Source organism: Pyxicephalus adspersus, chromosome 5 (assembly GCF_032062135.1).
Source record: "Pyxicephalus adspersus chromosome 5, UCB_Pads_2.0, whole genome shotgun sequence".
Lineage (NCBI taxonomy): Eukaryota > Metazoa > Chordata > Amphibia > Anura > Pyxicephalidae > Pyxicephalus > Pyxicephalus adspersus.
Genome location: NC_092862.1, coordinates 55,594,032 through 55,615,698, shown reverse-complemented (window position 1 = coordinate 55,615,698; position 21,667 = coordinate 55,594,032). Strand labels below are relative to the sequence as shown.

Sequence of the window (21,667 nt, the reverse complement as noted above, 5' to 3'; positions counted from 1 at the left end):
TTTTTATTTAGCAGAGCCAATTCATAGAGAGTGCAAAAGGCTGACCTAAGGCTGCAAAAGCACACTGTGCATTCAGCCATTTACAGATGTTTTATACATCTGTTCTTCTTAGTAAAGCTCTTTTTGATTGTAGTGCTAACTGTGACACGATAAAAAAAACTGAAAAACAGTCTAATCCCATTTGCAACTAAACATGGGAGATAATGCCAAGAAATAGAAATTTCTAGCAATTTTTTAAAAATAAACCAAAAGGGCATTTAAGCACATAGCTTATAATAATATTTTTTTGATGAACCTAGTTTGTGGCAAATTACTTTCATATTTTAATACTTCAACCTTTACCGAATAAGCACAAACTATAAATAAAATTATAAAGAAGTCGGTGACTCTTTTTAGTTTTCATACTACTGAAAAAAAAGTTAATGCTTAAAGAGTAAGAGCATTTTTGATAGGTGCAGTATCATGCTTGGAGAGACAGGGCCACTATGGGGCACAACGACTTGGACAGAAATGGTGTCAGCTCTGAGAACAGCCAAGCAGCAGAGTCTAAGCAGTAACCAGGTCTTTTCCAGAGCGGTGGTGGTGAGGATGGTGAGGACATTGCACTGCTAGTTGCTTTCAGGTTTCGGTCCTTGGGCACACCAGGGTGGGCAGGAAGATACACGGTACCAAATCACTAAGCAGAAGAATTATCAAGGAAGGCCGGGGCCGATGCAGGCAGCAAGCAAGAGAGGTCAGGTAACAAGCCAGGGGTCAAATACAAGGGATCCAGGAAATAGACATCGGTGACACAGGAGCACAGCAGACACAGCAAACACAGGAGACACTGTAAGCAACAGGAGGCACAAGTGACAATGGAATAACCACAGACAGAGAGAAACACTGGAACAGCACAAGAGAATTGGCTGGGAAACAACAGATTGGGCAACAAGGGGTCAACACAAGACCTGGACAGAGGAAGCACTAAATTAACCAATAGATGTACAGGAAATGCTCACCAGAGCTAGGGGGATCAGCATTAGTGGGGGCACATTGCATGAACACTGAGTGCTGTGTCTGAGCTAGCTAAATAGCCAGGAATGATTAAGAGGCTGTTTCCTGATTGGTCGATGGGGTGGGCGAAACTGATAAAGCTTGGGAGCGAAGTCAAGCCCAAAGTCAAAACTACCCGCATGCGCAGGAGAGAGGCGACTGTGCTTTAGTGAGGAAGAGGTAAGTGTGACATGAAGTTATACTTTAGGAAAGGTATGTTTGTACTTTTGTATTTGAAAGGCCACAAGAATACATGGTACAGTACATACAGTTGTGCTCAAAAGTTTACATGCCCTGGCATAATTTGTTTAAAAAAAAAAAACATGGGTGGTCCAGGCAAAACACTTGCATGAAATCATTTACTTTTAATAGGATACATAACAAACGCTAAAGCATCAGCAGAATATTACCAACAATAAAAAAAATAGCAATAGCAAAGAAAAATAATGAGATTCAAAAGTTTTGTATACCCTCAGTTCCTTATACTGTGCATTGCCCCCCAAAGCATCAACTATAGTAGTAGTTGTGGATGAGGCCCTTGATTTTATCAGGTAGTAAAAGCTGTCCATTCTTTTGGAAAAAAAGCCTCCAGGTCCTATACATGTTTGGGCCGACTTGCACGAACTGAACGTTTGGGATCTCCCAAGTGTTTGGTTTAAATATACTAAGGTCTGTAGACTGTGTAAGGAACTCCACCACATTCACTTTTTTCTGCTTTAGCCACTGAAAGTTCAACTTGGCCTTTTGTTTTGGATCATTCGTCTGTGTAAGAGTGTGTCCCATGCACAGCTTCAGCACTTAAAGATGTCTTCCAATACTTTCTAGTAACATTTTATCTTCCATAAATTTTCTAAATTTAAATAGGTTTTCTGTGTAGCTGCTTCCCACATAACTCCAGAACATAGGAAATCCACCTCCATGCTTTACAGTAAGGTGTACTTTTCATTAAAAGCCTTGTTGCCTCCTCTCCAAATAGGTCTTTAAAGTTGTGACCCTAAAATTCAATCTTGGGCTCATCACTGGATTTTAGGCTTATCTAAATGGCACAAAAAAGGCTTTCTTTCTTTTTTTTTGCAATTCAACCGTGCATTCTAATTTTGTTCAAGGGCCTCCTTCCTGTGCACATTGAAACAACACCCAGTGTTCTGCTCAGCTCTTTTAGCAGGGAGCACCACCTAGCACTTTTTCAGTTTTTTGGTAGTTACAAAAAAAAATAAAAAAAGTCACATTCCAGGGGTACAGGACAGTTGGGGAATAATACTTAGAGATGGGTGGTATTAGAGATGGGTGGTAGAAAGCTGACTGCTGAAATACAGGGGTTACTGGATTCCTATTGCAACAATATCTGGGAACAGTACATTTGACTTGTGTCGCCCCACCGCCTTTTTGACAACTTACCCACAGCTTCTTCTCACATAGCTCAGAAAAAAATCCAGGGAAAACACTGAACTTTACTTGTTTTCAGAGAAGCCTGTAACTCAGCTAAAGTGGCTTGTGCGTATTTCTTTGCAAGTCAACATATTTTCCTGGCAGATGTAGCTGCAATCTTGGATGGTTCACCTGACCGTAACTCGGTTACAACAGAACCCCTACTTTTCCACATTTTTATTACAGTTTGAATTCTGCTGAAGGCATTTGAAAAAAATGGTACTTTTATATTCTTTTCCTGATTTGTACAATTCAACAATCTTTCCTTGCAGGCCCATGAATAGTTCTTTTGTTTGCTACATGCCTCTGGATTTACCAAAATCAGTGCACATCTGTATGAATGTCATTTGACTATTTACACACAGACATTGATTGTAATCACACAAGTTACAAGTCTGGACAGTTTCCTCTAATTGGAACCTATGTGTGTCAATATTTACGTACATTATTAGCCCCAAAACTCAAGGACATGTAAACATTTGATCAGACCCATTTGGGTGATTTCATTTATCAATATGATTTTAAAAGGGCGCACACAATATTGTAATAATAAACTGCTTCATCTGAGCACTCACCAAATAAAAGGAAGGTATTCTGAATAATCAGTCATATTTTTCAAACAATGTTTTATAGATTCTGTAAGTATAGGAGCACAACTGTATACCAGTGCACCAACGTGCTAAGCAAGCTTTATGGCTTCTCCCTAACAAATGAGGGAACCTAAATATACATCTTTTTAAAGCTGCCCATCTAATAACACCTAATGGAATGCTACACCTATAGCGGACTCCATTAATTGAATCTTTAAGCTTCAACTGCTAGGCTTGTACTCTTTCAGCAGCCAATTATAAAAAGAATCCTACTTAGTGTGTTGCATATTTCATTAAAAACACTGGATGAACTTTATATATTACGGTGAGCAAGATTGGAATGAGGAATCGTGGATGGAGGATGATAATGATGCAGAATAAATTAGGAAATAGAAAGGGCCATCTACACTGTAGCTAAAAATGAAAAAAACAACTCTGAATGTAGGTGGAGAATATGAACGACAAAACTACCTAATTTAAAATGAATATGCAGGTTTTTGCATGACTTGTGCAAACATTTCTAGTTTAACTACCACAGTTGCTTCTTCTATCTTTAAATACTGTACTGTCTGTTTATTAAACAATCAACGTCAGCCATGTACTATTATGTCTCCCCTAATAATTAGAATGTTAAGATTGGCTTGAAAAATAACCAGGTGCTTAAAAATGGGGCTTTTCTTTGTGGCATGAAAATTGAACACTTCAAACAGACTGTTTGCTTTAGTTGTAAACATATGGATCGCCCTCTGAAATGTTTAATTTCACTGTTAAAATCCCTTTGATGCATCTTCCAGTCAATTGCAAAGAACAGCTTATTGGCCATTGCAAAACTCAGAAGAAAAAAAAACTTGTTGCAACATTGCGATAATCATAAAACATAGATCAATGTTTTATGAAAAAAAAACTTCTTCTTCTGACCAATGTTCTATACAAAGGGTAACATTTTCACATTACTGCATGCACATTTTAGAATATGGAGTTACTGGGGACATCACTACATAGTTTGTTTTCCATCTGTTGAGCACATTAAAATAAATGTAAGTCTAAAATTAATACAGCCTTAATTCCTGTAAAAATTCTTGCAACTATGAACATACATGTGCATATTTCATTTTTACCACCTGCAGTCAGAAGTCTTTTAGTCTGAATAGCAGGAGAACAAATTCAAACTACAGCTTGATATGTCTGGGAGGGATGCATCTTGCTTCCCCAGCAGTACTAGTAATAACAAAGCAATCAACAAGTGAGATCAACAAGTGAGTTCCACACTTGGGGAGACAGGACCATTAGGTGGCGCTACGGCTTGCACAGAACTGGTGTGAGCCCTGAGAAGGGCCAGAAACCAGGTCTTCTCCAGAGCCTCTAGTGGTGAGAAGGTTGCACTGCTGGTTATGGCCAGGTTGCGGTCCTTGGGCACACCAGAATGGGCAGGATGAACACGGTACCAAATAACTAAGCAGAAAAATTGTCAAGGAAGGAAAGGGTCGATGCAGGCAGCAAGCATGAGAGAGGTCAGGTAACAAGCCATGGATCAAATAGTAGGGATCCAGGAATTAGACACCAGTGACACAGGGGCCACTGCAGACACAGGGAATACAGGAGACACTGAAAGCTACAGGAGGCACAGGTGACACGGGAGGCACAGGAATACTCCAGACACAGAGGAACACTGAAACAGCGCAAGGGAACAGGCAGGGAAACACCAGACTGGGCAATAAGGAGTTAACACAGGACCTGGACAGAGGAAACATTGAATTAAAAAGCAGCTGTAAAGGAAATGCTCAGCAGAGCTATGGGGCTCGGAACCAGTGGAGACAGGTTGCACAGAGCTGAGTGCTGTGTCTGAGCCAGCTTAATAGCCAGGGATGATTAAGAGGCTATTTCCCGATTGGCCGGAGGGACGGTCGAAATTGAGAAAACTTGGGAGAGCAGGCACGCCCAAAGTCAGTACTGCCCGCATGCGCAGGAGGGAGATGCCTGTGCTTTAGCGAGCAAGAAGTTAGTGTGACAGTGAGCAGACTGTGGTGGCTTTTCCTATTAGTAAGCCAGTAACTGTAAAATCATGCCATGGAATCAACAGAATGCAGGTATATTTTTTTTAGTTGAAGAAAAATTGACTACAGGTAGTCCCTGAGTTAAGGACATCCGACATACGGACGACTCTCAGATAAGAACAGGGCTTCCCTGTTCCTTCGTGTGTAGGACCAAGGCTTAAGGGGGTGGTTTGCATGACTTACAGAAGAAATATTTTGCTGTTCTGCAAGCTCTTGTAACTCTAATGACCAAGACAAACTCTGCGACTGTTTCTTTTTGCATATAAAAGCTCAGCTTGCTCCAGAAGTTAATGAATGCATAGGCTCTATATATATACACACAGTAACTGACAACATGCTGCCTAATAATATGTTTAGACAAACATCTGTCCTAATTGCATTTATTAAAATAATGTACCTGTTCCGACATACATACAAATTCAACTTAAGAACAAACCTACAGTCCTTATCCCGTATGTAACCTAGGGACTATCTGTATTAAACTAATAAAAATGTTCTACAAATATCTAAAACCCTGAAAAGATAAAAATTAAAAAAAACTAATTACATTTTTGTTTTTATGCCAACCTGTATGCAGGCATCGAAAGATGCCTAAATATACCTAAGAACTGCACAGTAGTACTTACATTACTATCCTCATCCAATAAACCCATAGCACAATGGTGAAAACACCCAGTCCTTATTTATACCTACAATGCTTGGTGTCTGATCAATCCATTGTTACGCATACGTTTTGTCATACAGGTGGCAAAAATTGTAAAAGTTTTTGTGTAATTGTTACCAAATCCAACTTCAAGATCTGGTTGTCAAACAAGAATTCTATAACCACTACAGCCAATGTAGGCATTGGTCCTGACTTATGAAAGCTCTCCAAGGCTGGAGAGAATATATATTGCTAGCAAATGTTTTGAATCTTGGACCCAATCCATTTCAGGTTTTCTGGATCACCCAGGTTCACCGATAAAAAAGTAGCTATTCCAGACCTGGAGAACTTTAATAAATCAGGCCCACTGTCACTGGGCCAAAACAAAGACCTACCAAATTTATTGGCGGCACTCAATACAGCAGCTAAAATTGTGGTTGCTGTTGTTTAAAAATGTAACACATGTACTTATGCATTCCAAATTTAAAGGAAAATCCCCTTTCTCTAAAACAGAGAAGACATGTAATTTCTACACAACAATTGAGTAGATTGTGACAATTAAACAGCATTCTGTAAATGGTGTATTTAACTGAGGGAACCTGTAAAGGTACTTGCACTGAAGTCCTAAATTACACCTAGCCATGACTCCACATCTAGGCCCTGTCACACATCTAGACAGCCAAGAATCTAAGCATTAAGCAGCATAACAATTTAATACCTCCAACCTTGCAAGTTTTTATGCACTCATCACTATGATAAAATGTCTAACTGGCCAACAGGAATGTGCAGTCGGAAGCAGAAGTACTCTTAGGAGAAAGAAAATAACAGCTAGGACACTGGTAAGGTAATATAAAAAGGTATCTGTGAAGTAGCCAATTTGGTAATCTTTGTTCCAATATAATATCTGGGCAACATTCCACTTCACCTGTTAGACAACATTTAATGACATCTTAAAAAGTGTGATTGTTCTGATTATTTCTGTTAAAATATACCATGGTTAACAGTAAACTGAAGTTATTACCTTTTCCACTATAATTAGATCTCCAACTTGTATATCTGAACTTTTTACTTGCACTTTACCTACAAGAAATAAGACAAACACAATCTGAAAACTGAGCCATGAATATGCATATGTATCTGGAAGACAAAAACAGAAACACAATTCACATATTTATATAGCATATTTTATCATGTTAATTGTTCCCTTTGGTTATGTGGCATTCTGTTTATATAAAACATCACACTGGCTCAAGTTTTTTGTCTTCAGATCATTTTAAAAATTCACATTAAAGTTTAAAAGACACAAAAGGGCATATGATGCACTTACACATTAAACATTTTAAATGCCAGCAAGTAAAGCTTGTTTTATCATTAATAAAAGAATAAATACATATTTGTGCTTTATCTGCATTTTTTAAATGGTTTAAAATATCAAAATTGTTTGTTTCATTAAGACTTGATTAGTAGGAATTTCCCTATGCAAGAAATTGTATTTATGAAAGGGGGGAGGTGAAATAAATGGGAAAGGGTATTTAAACTAGTAAATACTTATAAAATAATAAATCCTAAAAGATAGTCTTTCTTTATGTCAATGATTACTAGTAAAGTGCAACAAATGATTCATTCAGCAATTGCAACCTATATATCTGAACGCATGTATACTTCTTTGCTGCATGCAACCTTTGTTAATATACATTTGTTTCTTGTTTTTACAATAATTTTGAATAGAATTTTATAGAATTTGTATAGAATTTATGAAAGCTCTCCAAGGCTGGAGAGGAAACAATTCACCTGTGAAACTGGTGACACAGCAAACCTGGAATAAATTTCCTAAAAGTAATTTGCTATGTTAGCAAATGTTTTCAATCATGGACCAGATCTATTCCATGTTTGCTGGATCACCCAGGTTCACTGATGAAAGTGTATCTTCTCCAGTCATGGAAAAGCACCAATGTTGATTGTAACGGGGCTTCCATAAAGCATCTTTATTTGTTTTGCCTATAATTGCAAAGTAGTTTAGAATTTCTGTATATATCTAAAGAGCTAATATATTTTATAAGTACAGTCTTCCTGTAACTAGGCAATCAAACAAATCACTTTTAGGAAAAGCCTTCCTTTTTTCACCTAGCTGCTATTTACTATTCATTATCAAGAATACCAAAAACAGATTGAGAAGAAGAAATTCAACCAAATCTTACAATAACACTATTTTTTGATTCACAGTTCATCATCTTACCAAATTTGAAAACTCTTTTTTATAAAGACCAAAGAATATAAATGTCATTACTTTTTCAAGTTCAAACTACAAAAATAGAATAAGTAAGGGAAAATAAAGACAGACAAACAGAAAGAACAATTAATATAAAACAAACCAGATCAAATGAACACATATAAACTGTTTCAATCACAACCATCATGCAAGAAAACATAGTGGGCATATTTGAAGGAGAAAGGAAAAATTGTAACCAGGTGAACCAGGAACAACTGGGTTGCCTTGAAGAAATATTACAAGTACCAATACATATTTTTTCCACAGAAACCCACAGTATGTTTTCTGAATACACCAATATAAAAATAAAATAGTTGTTTCCTTTCGAATGTTGAACTTCAAATTCAGAAAGCGCCTTCCATGGGGAGGGAGTAAAGATGTAATTAATGCAGAGTTGTTTTAACTGGAGCAGTGCCACAAAACAAACCAATAGATATAGTTGTCAGTGCAAAGATTTTAGTGAACTATATTTTTTTTTCTTCGAAAACATCTCAAAACAAAAGCATTCTTCACCAGCTGTGTAATTACCAATAAAAAAGTTCAAAGCTGTCAGTGGTAGCTGCACATCCAGACTTTATGGTCCACCAAGATGTAGGCCTTTAGCCTACAGCAATATGCAGAATCCAAGCACTGAAATAGGCGTCAATAGTAATTCATTACAGTCACTGGATAAAAAGCATTGCAGTTTGCAGCAGTGTGGCTTGGAAAAACCAATAAATATTTCTTATGTGCTAAAGAAAATTACACCGAAACTCTTGATATTGAGAAACAACTCTTGAGATTTATATGTTACTCAATACTGGGCAAAAAAAATATCAAAAGTGAGTAAATGGCGCCCCACCACAATGTCCAATAATCTGATCATGGTGAAATAAAATAACATCTCAAAATTATAAACTTGGAGATCTGCAACCTATTTAAATTTAATACACAGTGCTAAAGTAGTGACAAGTCTAAAACATAAAACTCAAAAAGAATTTCCAATATATATTTAGAACCAGTTACTCCTGATACCAAAGAAAAGCATACAATATGATGCTACTCAAATGTTAAATAAAAGTATGTTACCAATAAGTCAAAGAATGTGTATGAGTAAGCTTAAAGCAGTCCCATGTCTATATCACAGGACGCCTACTAGTCATCAAATGGGTTTGAAGTAAAAAAAAAAACAAATATTCTGTCACTGTATCTGGCAAATGTTGTAACTATATATTAATAATAATAATAAAAGAAAAAATAAAAATAGAATAAAGAGACTCAAAACATTGGTTATACCTCTGGAAAACAATGGATTATTATAAAATGCTCTTTATTACATTTTACAACTTATTAATTTATGGTCATATAGCATTAGCCTGTTACTAAGTAAAAAGGCAACATAGGATTCAGGAAATACAATTTCTAAATGATACTAAAGAATAATACTAAATAATATTTTTGTTATGTTGCATAGTGACATTTCCTGTATACATAATTAACCTTTGCCAAAAACAAAGTTATTTATTGATATTGGCCTTTGTGAGGACCTAATGTGCAGATTTCATATTATTTTATATTACTTTTAAAATTTTACTTTTATTTTTAAATCTACTGATTTGTATTCTGCTTAGCAAGTACAGCACCAAAGGCATTGTAGTTCAACAAGTACAGGACAATGGGTATTCTAGATATCATTTAATAATATAAACTATCTCCAATGCATATATAGTTCAATGTTAATGTAACCACTTTTTTATGGCTCCCCTTTACCAGTTTGCTTGGTGAATGTTCATTAGAAGCACTTGAACGGTCTAATGTAAAAATGCACAATGCAAATCCATCAGGACATTGCAGAAGTGTGATGCACCTGCCCTACCATATACCTGTCATCAACCCCAACTGTTCACAGATTTACCCAATATTGCAATGTTACATAAGAATGTATCTGCACAAATAGGATTATGCCCCTTCTTTGTTTCAACAGGATGTGAAAAGTGGTCTTGAAATAAGCAGGGATGGTTGATAGGAGTTTCTGTGATCACAGTTTGCCTGAACAACAATGCTGAATGACCAACCTAGTTACTCTGCCATGTAGTATAATCTTTAATTGGTGTATAAATGACCAAAGCCCTGAAACTTAAAACATATACTTAATGGAGGATGTTAAAGTTTCAATAAGCCTTGTCCCTAATTGGTCTATGCAGTGAGAAGTAGAAGCCTTAAGCTGGATATGGTATTTGTATTCTTTTCTTGCACTATGTTATATGTTTGTATCTTAAAAGTAAAAAAAAGTCAATAAAAAATTACATTAAAAAACATACACTTAGTTTAAACTGGTACTGGTTAGTTTAAACATACAGAAACAAAAAACTGAATCTTTCGTTCCTAAACATATTGAGAATCATGAATGAAAAGATGTCTTCTTTAGATATGTTAATGTTATTAAAAAAAAAGAAACAATTCATTTTCATACAAGCCATTTACTTTTTTATTGTAAGATTATAATATGTGAATTAACTAAAAGCTTTTCTGCATTTGGAGTACTCAGGTATTCACAACTATTCCAATTAAGGAAAAATGTAATTGCTTTTGAGAAATATGTTACGAAATTGACCAAAGTTTCATAAAACAATCACTTCTATATAGTTAGATTAAATTACTCCACAACAATGTCTCAATCGTGAATTGCAAATTGTTCACAATTTCTTGATAAGATATAAATGCTGTACTTTGATAGAATGCTCCCCACAGTGAAACTAATGTGAACACTTAAGAAAAAACAGATATTCTAAGAACATGAAGTGTATGGACTCATATATGGTCTAAGATATGTTCTGTGTTTTCTGCAGATTAAACTGCATATATAGTAAACAATGCCAGCACCAGTGCAAATTTGCCTTATTTATTTTCTACTGCAGCTATGTTGGAAAACTCTTTGTTTTATAATTGTTCTGTTCACAGTTCTAAGTACAAAACTCAATTAAGAAAAAAAGGCTTCTAGCACAGTAGGTTTTGTAGAAGATATTTACTGAATGTAGTGGAAACAGTTTTCCTTTTTTCTTTATGAAGGTGACTTTCACAGAAGGTTATTCTTTGAAGATAAAGGATATATATGCATATATGTGTGTGTTTGTATTTGTAAAGGTGGATTATTTAAATCCATTTCCAGGACATACGGACATCCAAAGAAAGACATTGACCCTGATTTATTAAAGCTCTTGAAGGAATACACTTTCATCAGTGAAGCTGGGTGATCCAAAAAATCTGAAATGGACCTAATCCAGGATTAAAGAGGGTTTGCTAACAGAAAATGATTTTAGGAAATCTGTTCCAGGTTTGCTGGATCACCCAGCTTTACTGTGGAAAGTGTATCCTCTCAAGCCTTGGAGAGCTTTAATAAATCAGGCCCTCTGGCCCTCTTTTTTTTTTCAAGGATTCTTCTTCTGATGAAAAGGGGAATAGCTATATAACACATACTAACCTCTAATGGTAAGCTTGCTGTATAGCTGTGAATTCATTTCTTTGTCCCGTTTAAATCTCCGATACTCATCAACTGCTTCTCTTACCATTGTAACAGCCAGAACAAACCCCTAAAATGAACATAAATACATAGGATAATTTTTTTGGAGAGCATATCACAGACAAAATGCATAATTAGCACAATGCAAACGCATATTAGGTTAACCAGCTAAGTTACCAATCAAAGCCCAACCCTTTTCATAACTTTTCTTTTAGTTTTTAGATAGATTAGGGAAGGGTTTTCTGATAAAAATCATTGTGGTGTTACCAAAGGAGGCATTGCCTTCTCTTCCTGTTCTTTCTGACACCTGTCAACTGGGAAGAAAATGAGGGGATCCAGTATTTCACTCAACAAGAACATGTGTTTTTATTGTTTCTTGCAAATCTTGACTGTACTGAGAAATCATGGACAGTTCATTTGAGCACCTACCCTCAGGTTTTAGTATTCTTTTAATCAATACACTGCAAATTCTTCCTTGAATTGAAGAACATTGATGCCAAAATTTAGTGGTCATCTGCATTATTACGGAGTGATATGCACAGATTATCTCCTTGTTCCTGATCTCTCCCTGTCTGCTGTTAATATTAAACATTTCTAAATGCCCATACAGCTTTTGTATGAGTTTTCAAGCATTTACAAATATATTTTAAATCAAGATGTGTGGCAGAGAAAAGCTAGTAAAAAGGGAAAAACACCTTCCAAAATGCCCCAAAAATACCCACTAACGCTTCAATCATGTCAATGGGGCATATGGAGTGTATATAAGTGTTCTCAAGCGTTTTGGGTATATTCCAAATGCTGAGGATGCGTTTTCTTTACAGCCCATCAAAATAACGCTCTGATGTGAAATATCTGACTGTAATGAATAGGAATTTCAAATATGGTAAATAAAATAAAATATATATTGCAAAATATATCTCCTGCAGAGCTCAACTCCTGTAGTGTTGTAATAATGGGTAGGTGAAAGTCACCTTTAACTGCAGTGGGAAAAATGGTCACACAGAACAAATACTTTGCAGCTAAATAGTGTTAGGCAGTACAGAGAACAGGGAAGAGAAGTATTTATTTTTCGCAGGTATGTCATTTAAGCAACTTTAAGTTGAGAGTCATTTTAGGAAAAAGTTTATTATTAGCTATTTTTAAATTAAACTTGCATACATTTTTTAATGTGTTAAAACAACCAAGTGTCTAAATTTTAAAGAAATTACATGCTTTTCTGACTGTCATTTCTGAATAGTGCAGCCATTGAGGTTGAAATAAATTGGTTAGAATATGAACATTCCTGATGCTTGGATCTTTAACCATAGCCTAGCCATAGAACCTACAGTTGGGCATCTCCATTTTAGAGGAACCGTCCTGGAAAAGACTCTGGATATGCAACACTGAATATGCATTTCTTCTTCCCCCTGAAGTTTCAATATTTCACCTTCTCTATTGTCTTTGATGCACCCTGACGTTGTGTAATTTTCTATTGCACTCTGTTAGAAGGCTTGCCTGAAATGCCTGGGTGATATGTTGTACTGTATTTAGGGTTAGGCAAGGGTCCCCAGGTTCTTAATTTGTGCAGAGTCACAGTTAACAAATGTGGTATAGAAGAGAGCTTATCACTTTTTCTTTCTACGCCTTCCCCCTTACCGGGTGTTTGGAGTCATGGTCTTCTCAGAGAAACTGTAGTATATGTGGTAAAAGGTTAGGTAGAAGCACCAAGAAGCCCCAAGCTTAAAGGATGCCTAGAGCTTACATATAATTCAGGGTTTATCTAAGTGACATCCACATATGGCTTTGCTTTACTTTTCTTTAGACCTGAGGTGGGTGGGGGGAAGTCCTGTCCCAAACAGCTTTCAGGATAGGCATTATGTGGGACTGCAATTTATGCCTCAGCTGTTTTTTTGTGAATTCACTATCTTTGTGTGCCAGGTTTCTAGTTTCTTGCGTTGTTGAACTCTTTTTATTGCTCAAGGCTTGCACTCATTCTGAATTGTTTCGCTCCTTGCATTGTATACACCTATGTGTTTACTTTATGTCATTCCACTTCTTGTTATGGAAAAAAAAAAAAATTATAGACCCCAAAGTGCCTTTTAAGAAACCTGGATTAAATCCAGTTTCCTGTAACAGCATAATAATACAGTAAATACAAAGATCAAAATGTTTGACTTATAAGAAGAAAAAAAGTATATTCAGTAATCTAGTATACAAAAACCTAACCTAATTAGTTATAGTAAGTCAGATGAATTTAGTCAATGTAATAATTTATACATAAAATAAAGATAACACAACCATTTAATCATAGTTAGAAATTTGTAACTATTACATACTAGTGAATTACTAATTTCTCCTGCCAAATATAAAACAAGAATCGCAGTCTGAAAAAAAGGATCAGAACACATTTATGTATTGTTTTAAAAACCAATGTATGGGAGAAAATGAAGGGAAAGAAACTTACCAGTGGTGCCCAGTAGGTGTATAAGTAGCCTATTTTCAAAGCAGGCACAAATTGTGAGCAGGCAACTACCAGAAAATACAGATTCAAGAAAAATTTGAATTGCTGATATAAAACCTTAAAAAATAAGAAAAATATTGATTCAGACATACATTAACAAAAAAGACCCGTACAAAATACTAATATATTTTCGTGTGTAAGCATATATACATATCAGTATCTGTTTATCAGAAACGTTTTCAAGATAAATGAAAAGGTGACTACTCTCACAATTCTTTGCATATTTATGCACAAAGCAAAAAACACTCCTGATGGCAGCATTATCAAAGGAGAACAATTGTTATTGGCAAGTTAAGTCCAAACTGTGCAAAAGAACTTTTTCCCTTAAGATCAGTCAGCCAATCAGTTCTGTAGATTGTACAATAATATATGATTATTTTCAGGCTTAACGCATAATGTGCTGAAATGGCTGATGGTCAGACATCATGGATTACAGACACCCTACCAATCAACACTAAACTAACAAAATACAGAAAAGTTTAGCAAAGTTAGGTTGGCATGGTTGTCCCAAAATGCCAACAACTTAAATATAAGTAAAAATGTTTCATTACAACAGACAGAATCTAACTTATGTAAGACACAATGATGAAAGAATAATTGTGCAACAAAATCCAACAGCATGAAAAAGTGAAATTGCATGATGTTATTCTAAGGGCTAGTTCACATTAGAGGTTAACAATAATGGTTCTTTAAGTGGAACTTTCATGATGGAATCACAATGATCTTTTCAGATGTGGTGACGCCTCTTCCTTGATGTTTCTTTTTTGTGGTGCAGTAGGCCAAAAATGTTGAGGCATATGTATATACAATTGGTAATGGCTTATCATTTATTTAAATAATTGTTTTTAATTGAAGTAGCCCAAGTGTCAATTGTTATATATGGATTATTTGTATATATTTGTAGATTTCAAATGCTACCCTTGATCAAATGCTACCCTTGATGAGATATTTTTCTGCAAAACGCGTCGGGTCAACAAATTGGGATCATGTTTTTTTTACCATGAAAATTGGTGCTTGATAATGTAAAATTAATAAAGTTGCTGTCATTTTAAATTTAAATCTTTTATTAAGTAAATGATGTCTTCAATGTCCCATTTTTGTATATATTTTCTTTCCAGTTAATAATGAATAGCACTGAATGTTAGCACTAAATGAATAGGCCAGTGTTGTTTTTGAGATGGTTGGTAGTGGCAGCATTTCTGCAAATTTTTCTAGACAATACATACAGTGCCGGTTCTGGTTTGCTGCCCATGCCACCTCAAAAGACTTGAATTTGAGCCGCTGGTCACCATTTATGGAAGTGTTTTTAAGTGTTTGCACATAGTGTTAATAAACATTTTTAAAAAACACCACTTTCTAGGCTTCTGCAACCACTTGCAAATGCCTGCACAAGAGCTTTCAATTGCCTAAAAAAGCCCAGATATTACCAAACCTGGCCACCCACATGTTGTAAGTATGCACTAAGGAGTCATAAACACTGCCATTTTTTTACCAGTAATGTGAACTAGCCCTAAATCTCTAGAACTTTCATTTTCTGTTGCAATAGCTAACGTAGAGGTACAATATTGGGCAAGGTCTTAAAAGATGGGTAAAAGATATAAAAGGAATATTCCAAAGTTTACCTCTTAAGAAGATAAAAACTCTACAGTAACGGAAATGACCAAATTGCTGCTTTCTGTTTAGGCAGTGGATAAGAACTGGCCATAAACAGAGGTGTGATGGTGTGTACGACAGAGCAACCAAATTCATCAAATCTTTGCCTGTGTTCATATCAGAAACAGGTCATTTATTATCAGTTGTAACGGGTTGCAGAATTTTCTTTTTCCTGTCCTGATTTTGGTTATTGCTAAAATATAGCTTTAATCTAAGGAAATGTAGTAAAATTTATGTATCAGGTAAAAACCTTAACTAAGATCCATTTACTTTACCATTTTGTATATAGACATTGGATATTTAGGTATTTCTTACATTGCATTAAAACGCTGATCCTCTACTATATCAAACATTAGTAATCAGATGTGTAAAGAGTCCAACTACAAATGTAATTTAATTAAAAAACTATACTGCATGTTCTTAATCACAACAATGAATGGTTTACTGTATTCTTAATGAACTTTGTGACCTTTAGGAAAATGTGTGCTGTTTAAGCAATTTGTATGCATTTAATAATTTAAACTAAGGGAGAAAACAGCGGCTTGGTTCAATAAAGATGAGAATATTTATCTGTCTAAAAGACAGTTGACATTTTATTACCTTGACACAAGATCAGCCTTTTAATTACACAGTCATTAGTTTTGCGAGTTTTAATAAAGGCACATATAAGATCCGTAGCTTTTTCCTACTGTTGCATATACATTCGTTCAATAAACTGTGCAAACTTATTAGCATTAAGAGAATATAACTTAATGACACACCAGGCACAAAATAGATTACATGCAATACTAAAATAAATATATAAATCAATCTAGACCCTATAAACGACCTGAGCAAAAAACAGCAGCAAAAGGTATACAAGAAAAGTAGTGGAACTAGGCACTTTCTTTCAGATGAAAAGAGTGGGATGTAGGCTTTATTTCATTTGGTTTACAGAAAGCAGTAGTTTAAGATGAAATATACACACTCAAGTATATAGAGCTTTAATTCCACTTTCAACCTGAGTTTTCACAAAGGAACAAATATTGCTGTGCTCCCTCTTCAGAAATACAATTACCCAGCCTAGACCCCCTTTAAACAATCTACTAAGTTTTGGGAAACATACAAGAGGGAATATTTCATACATGTTTTGATTTCTGCCATGTACCCCCAAACAACTGGGAGAGAATTTTTTTTTCAGTATACACTTCTACATTTATCAAGAATTACATGCTAATTCAAACACAAAATGAAACATATGCTGTATCTGCCATCAAGCCGATAACATCTACTCTGCTGACTTATTTACATAATTAATACTTTGACTATAGCTAGGAATATATTAAAGATGTTTAATGCAGTAGTGTTCTTAGCCACAAACTAATCAATTATGCTGTGGCCATCAGATGCTTGTTTAGAGTCCACAAACATATACATGTTTAATACCAATTTATAGGAATATCATGGTGTAAATATAAGATTACATAAATCCCTAAAGTAAAATACATATACACATTTGAGGAGAAATCGCTCCTCAAATGGTGTTCCTGTAAGTTTAGTAGGGGAATGTTAGAACTCTGGTTACCCTGGTTTGTTGTCTGTTTCCCTGTTGCAGAATTTTTCTCATTTCCTGTAAGGTTAAATTTTGTCCTCAGAGCACAAAGACGGAAATCTCTTTCTGACTGATAGCAAGTAAACCTGACAAATTTTCTAACCTTTTTGTGTGGTTTCCAAAAAAAAAAAAAGCATAGATATATTTTATTTGGTAAATAAAACACATATATATATATATATATATATATATATATATATATATATATATATATATATATATATATATATAATAATGCATATCAAAGATCATTCCTTTATTTAACATTTAAAAAATTAACAGAGTATAACAATTGTTACAGTGATGCTTGCAGACTATCTGAAAGTGTCTAGGGACAACACCTCCTCACCAGCCAGTGGGAGATATAAACACTTGGATTTCCAAAACTGGACTTGCTACTCGACTCATTGTATACATGACACTCTCTCTAAATGAGAAGCAATAAAGCAATAACAGTTTAATAAACCCAAGTTTACTATCAGTTCTAAAAACCACATCGAATGGGACAATTCAAACTCGTCAGCATACAAAAATGAATGAGATAAAATGAGGTGTTGTCTGTTGAGGCTGATGGCTGTGATGTGTTTTGGAGAGATGCATGCACAGGCGGAGGCCAGGCTGGCAGCAGCAACAAGTCTTTCAACTGATTACAATGACATCTCCAACTTTGGGTGCATTTGACCATTAGGTGTTGTTAGGTGTTACATAAACTTTAAAGTAATAACACATAACACAATAATGCTTTTTGCATAGAAAAGATGACCAGGTGGTAACCATTTTCAGAAACAGGTCAGCATTGGAACTTCATTTCACTTTACCCTAATTTGGCACTTAAAGGTTCAAAAGATTTTCTCTAAGAGCTTTTTCAGCAAGTGTTTAAAGGGCATTTTTAAGACCAGGTTCTTGCTAAATGGAAAAAAACACAGCATTTTCAGACATTTTCATTCTCACTGACTAGATGTGCATAGTAGGCATTCAGAAGCAGTAAACCCTGCAATTTTACCGCACCTCTGAACAGTATTAAAGCACTTTCCATATTTCATGGTTGCAGCTTTTTGTGATACCTGCCTGGTCATTGGACAATGCGTTAGCATTGTGAAGAATGTAAATCACTGCATGAACAGGCATTGGAATCTGCAAAGCTGAAATATATTGTTTTGCTCTCCCTTGCATGTGATTCCCAAGAAGGGCTATGAAGAAATACAGAATATTTAGATAGAAGACAAAACAGTTTTTCATATTTATCTTTTACTATATACTTATAAATTTACATTTTAGAATGATTTCTCTTCCATTTTTTTAAATTTTCTATTCTGTAATTACTAGCTTTACAAATTCCTGTTAAAAAAACCTATACACTGGTTACAAAAAAGGACTTGTTAACCAAAATCATTTGTAGATTCCTACAAAAACCACCCTCAAGAACAGGATTTGTAACCTTTCAGTAAAAGCCCTAAAAATTATTATTATAGTATGAAGAAATGAAAACACCATTGGCATTTCTAAAATGTATAAGGAGCCTAATTTTTGTAACATCCCAGAAGCAGAATTCTTACCCCAGGTATGAATGTAAAGATGTTGTACTTCTGATTTTTTATAGCATTCCTAGGATATTTTTCTTCACATTTTTCTGGGCATCCCAGCCACACCGTTCGAGCTTTCAGTTCTTTTCTTCTTCTGCACACATTTATTAGCCAGTCACAACAGCTACAAAACGAAAGACCATGAAGATATTTTAGGAATTTCAAATGCTGTTAAAGAAATCGAGTTTATATTGAAAAAACTGTAATAGTACAAAGCGGCCAAGAACAGAAGTAGAAAGGACTGCAATCGCTGTCTAGTCTAAGGCATTAATGTGAGCTTTAAAAAAAAAATACTATAGAAGGGTAAGTAAAACACCCAGGCCACTGTTTAATAACGCCAAAATATGGTTATAAGGTCCCATATTTTGTAAGGCAACATTACTAAGTTACAATGACATCTCATGGCAAAAATAGTTTTTCTCTGAAACTGGTGAAAAGTTAAGAATGTCTATAAACATTCAGAATTGTGTGGGCAGACTTGTAATTTTCTATAACATTTACTGTATATGGATGGCTATTTCTAAATGATCCAGATGTCTGGATTCAAAGTGCGGTGGGAATAATAAAAGACAATTTACAAGCACAGTATACATATGTCTATGTGTCAATAACACCATCAGTGATATTTAATACATGCAGAGTGTTTTCTCTATATATATTATTGAAGTGACATGACTATGGACTTTGTAAAGCACTGTATAATATGTCAGTGCTATAAAAATACTGTGTGATAATAATAATATTAATAATAACAATAAAGTGGCTCATAACTATGTACAGTTATATTCAGTTTGAAATTACATAAGCAAAAATTGTAAATATATATATATATATTCATTACTTTTTTTCCATTGTGGTTTGTGTTTCTTGGAAAGAAATCCTAAACCTATATTACCATCTTCTGCAAGCAATTCATTCTTTTTATTGGTGTGCTATATTTTATTGTCACATGAATTATAAGGATACTGGACAACAGAACTGCATTTAATTCATAGTTGATGATTAAAAAAGCAGCCAGTCCTGTCAAGCTGCAGCAATAATGTGTATACAAAAGAAAGATCTATATGCAGCACAAGATGAACAGAGTTCAATAGCTTCCAATTATCTGAAGATACTCCCTTGTTTAGGAACATAAGCCATATTTGCAGAAATGCACTGATGAGCTGTTAATTATTGACATGTAAAAGTCAATAATGAATAGCACGATGGTGCATTTTTCCCCCTCATATGTATTTTTTGCTTTCTAAAGCTGTATCTGCAGTTACATCCTAAATCTTGTCTTTTCCTGTCCACTGAACCCATAGGAACAAAACCAAGCAAATTTTTGGACTGATATTTGTTACTTTTATTACATTCTATTTTATTGTGGCCACCACACATTTTTTGTACTAAACATTTGGTTAAAGAAACAGTAACAGCTGAGATGCATTGCTATAGGAGCTGTGCTTTATTTTGTTTAGCTCTAAAGCAATCACATGAATAATTAAGAAATCACAATTAAATGATCCATCTTTGGCATAGGTACAGAGTTTATCTGTGGCTGTAAAGAGAGGGTAGTTATTTAATCTAAAGCATCTGTAGGGCTGTATAAAGCAGATAACAATTCTTGCAAGCATATTGCAGAAATGGTATGCATAATGAAAATGAAAAGTTTATTGAAAACAAGGAAATCACTAGATTAGAACATAAGCACATACTCAGCAATGTATACCACTCATATCTTTCTGGATCTGTAATCCATACCAATTTCACATTTTGTTTTAACACTGACTTAATGACCCCAAGAAAGATATCTATTTATTATTTTTGTATTTTTTAAACACAGGCTTGTCAGATTCATCACAGTATAGCAACCAATGGCTAAGTGGGGAGCATTCCTGCAGGACGGGGTCATCTGGTACATTTTCACAGAATACATGGAATTTTTATGTCTTTGCCAGATTTGTGTGGGATTCGTATGGATCTTCCAGTTTTATTGCAATATTAGAATATATTGGTCACCAATATAAGTCTGTGTGGTTGTGGTAGACTTTGGTTTTAAACATTGCTCTTTAGAGGAGAAACTGATGTAAGGTTATACAGAACATTCTAATGTCAAACACCAAAAAGTTTAGAAATAATGCCTAAACTGATTGCTTTCATATAATTTTTTTTTGCTAGCCACCACAGAACTACTAACCAGCTATAAACTAGAACAATTATTTAGCGCTTGCTTATACAAATGCATAAGCAGGATACAAATACAAGGATACAGATACATACAGCAGGATATAAATAGTTGGTATAACAAGTAGAGGGTTAAGTATATATAAATATATATATATATATATATATATATATATATATATATATACACACACACACACACACACACACACACACACACACATAGTACACATCTGTTCAACAGGCACCAATTCCCTTTTAAGTTTGGTATAATGTAAAAACGGTTGCTGGTCTTTTTAACTTGTTTTTAGTGCAGTGACACCTTTCTCCGTTCTGAGGCGACAAAAAAACAAAGCTTCACTTTTAACAGATCAGCAGAAAACTGTGAGGTGCTTTACACACAGTTTTAAGTTTGTAGTAAAATAAAATTATTTATATTATATATGTTCAGTGTGAATTAAATTACTGTGTGTTAATGTTTCATCAACTTTCTCTTCCTTGTAGTTTGCAATGATATATAGACATCAAAGTTGCCCCTTTTATTATTATAAAGGCTGTGTTTTCTACATGAATACTGTGCATTACTTCTCCTATTATTTCAATTGTTTTTATCAAGGTTTTCAATTATATAACATACAAACATAACATACATTATCCAC

The 21,667-nt window shown here is 34.8% G+C and overlaps 1 protein-coding gene across 3 annotated transcripts in view; it reads right to left on the bottom strand.

Annotated features, from left to right (window-relative positions):
- The window catches only part of ATP9B (ATPase phospholipid transporting 9B (putative)), a 161,975-nt gene that overhangs the window by 122,777 nt on the left and 17,531 nt on the right, over window positions 1-21,667 (bottom strand). For 2 of the 3 annotated variants that reach the window (XM_072411551.1, XM_072411552.1), the window contains exons 3-6: window positions 18,816-18,966; window positions 13,959-14,072; window positions 11,477-11,585; window positions 6,769-6,827 (exon numbers count right to left, since the gene is read on the bottom strand). In XM_072411551.1, the coding sequence (XP_072267652.1) occupies window positions 6,769-6,827; window positions 11,477-11,585; window positions 13,959-14,072; window positions 18,816-18,966 (433 nt within the window). Of the gene's footprint in view, window positions 1-6,768; window positions 6,828-11,476; window positions 11,586-13,958; window positions 14,073-18,815; window positions 18,967-21,667 lie in introns of those variants that run through there. The other variant, XM_072411553.1, reaches the window with a different exon arrangement.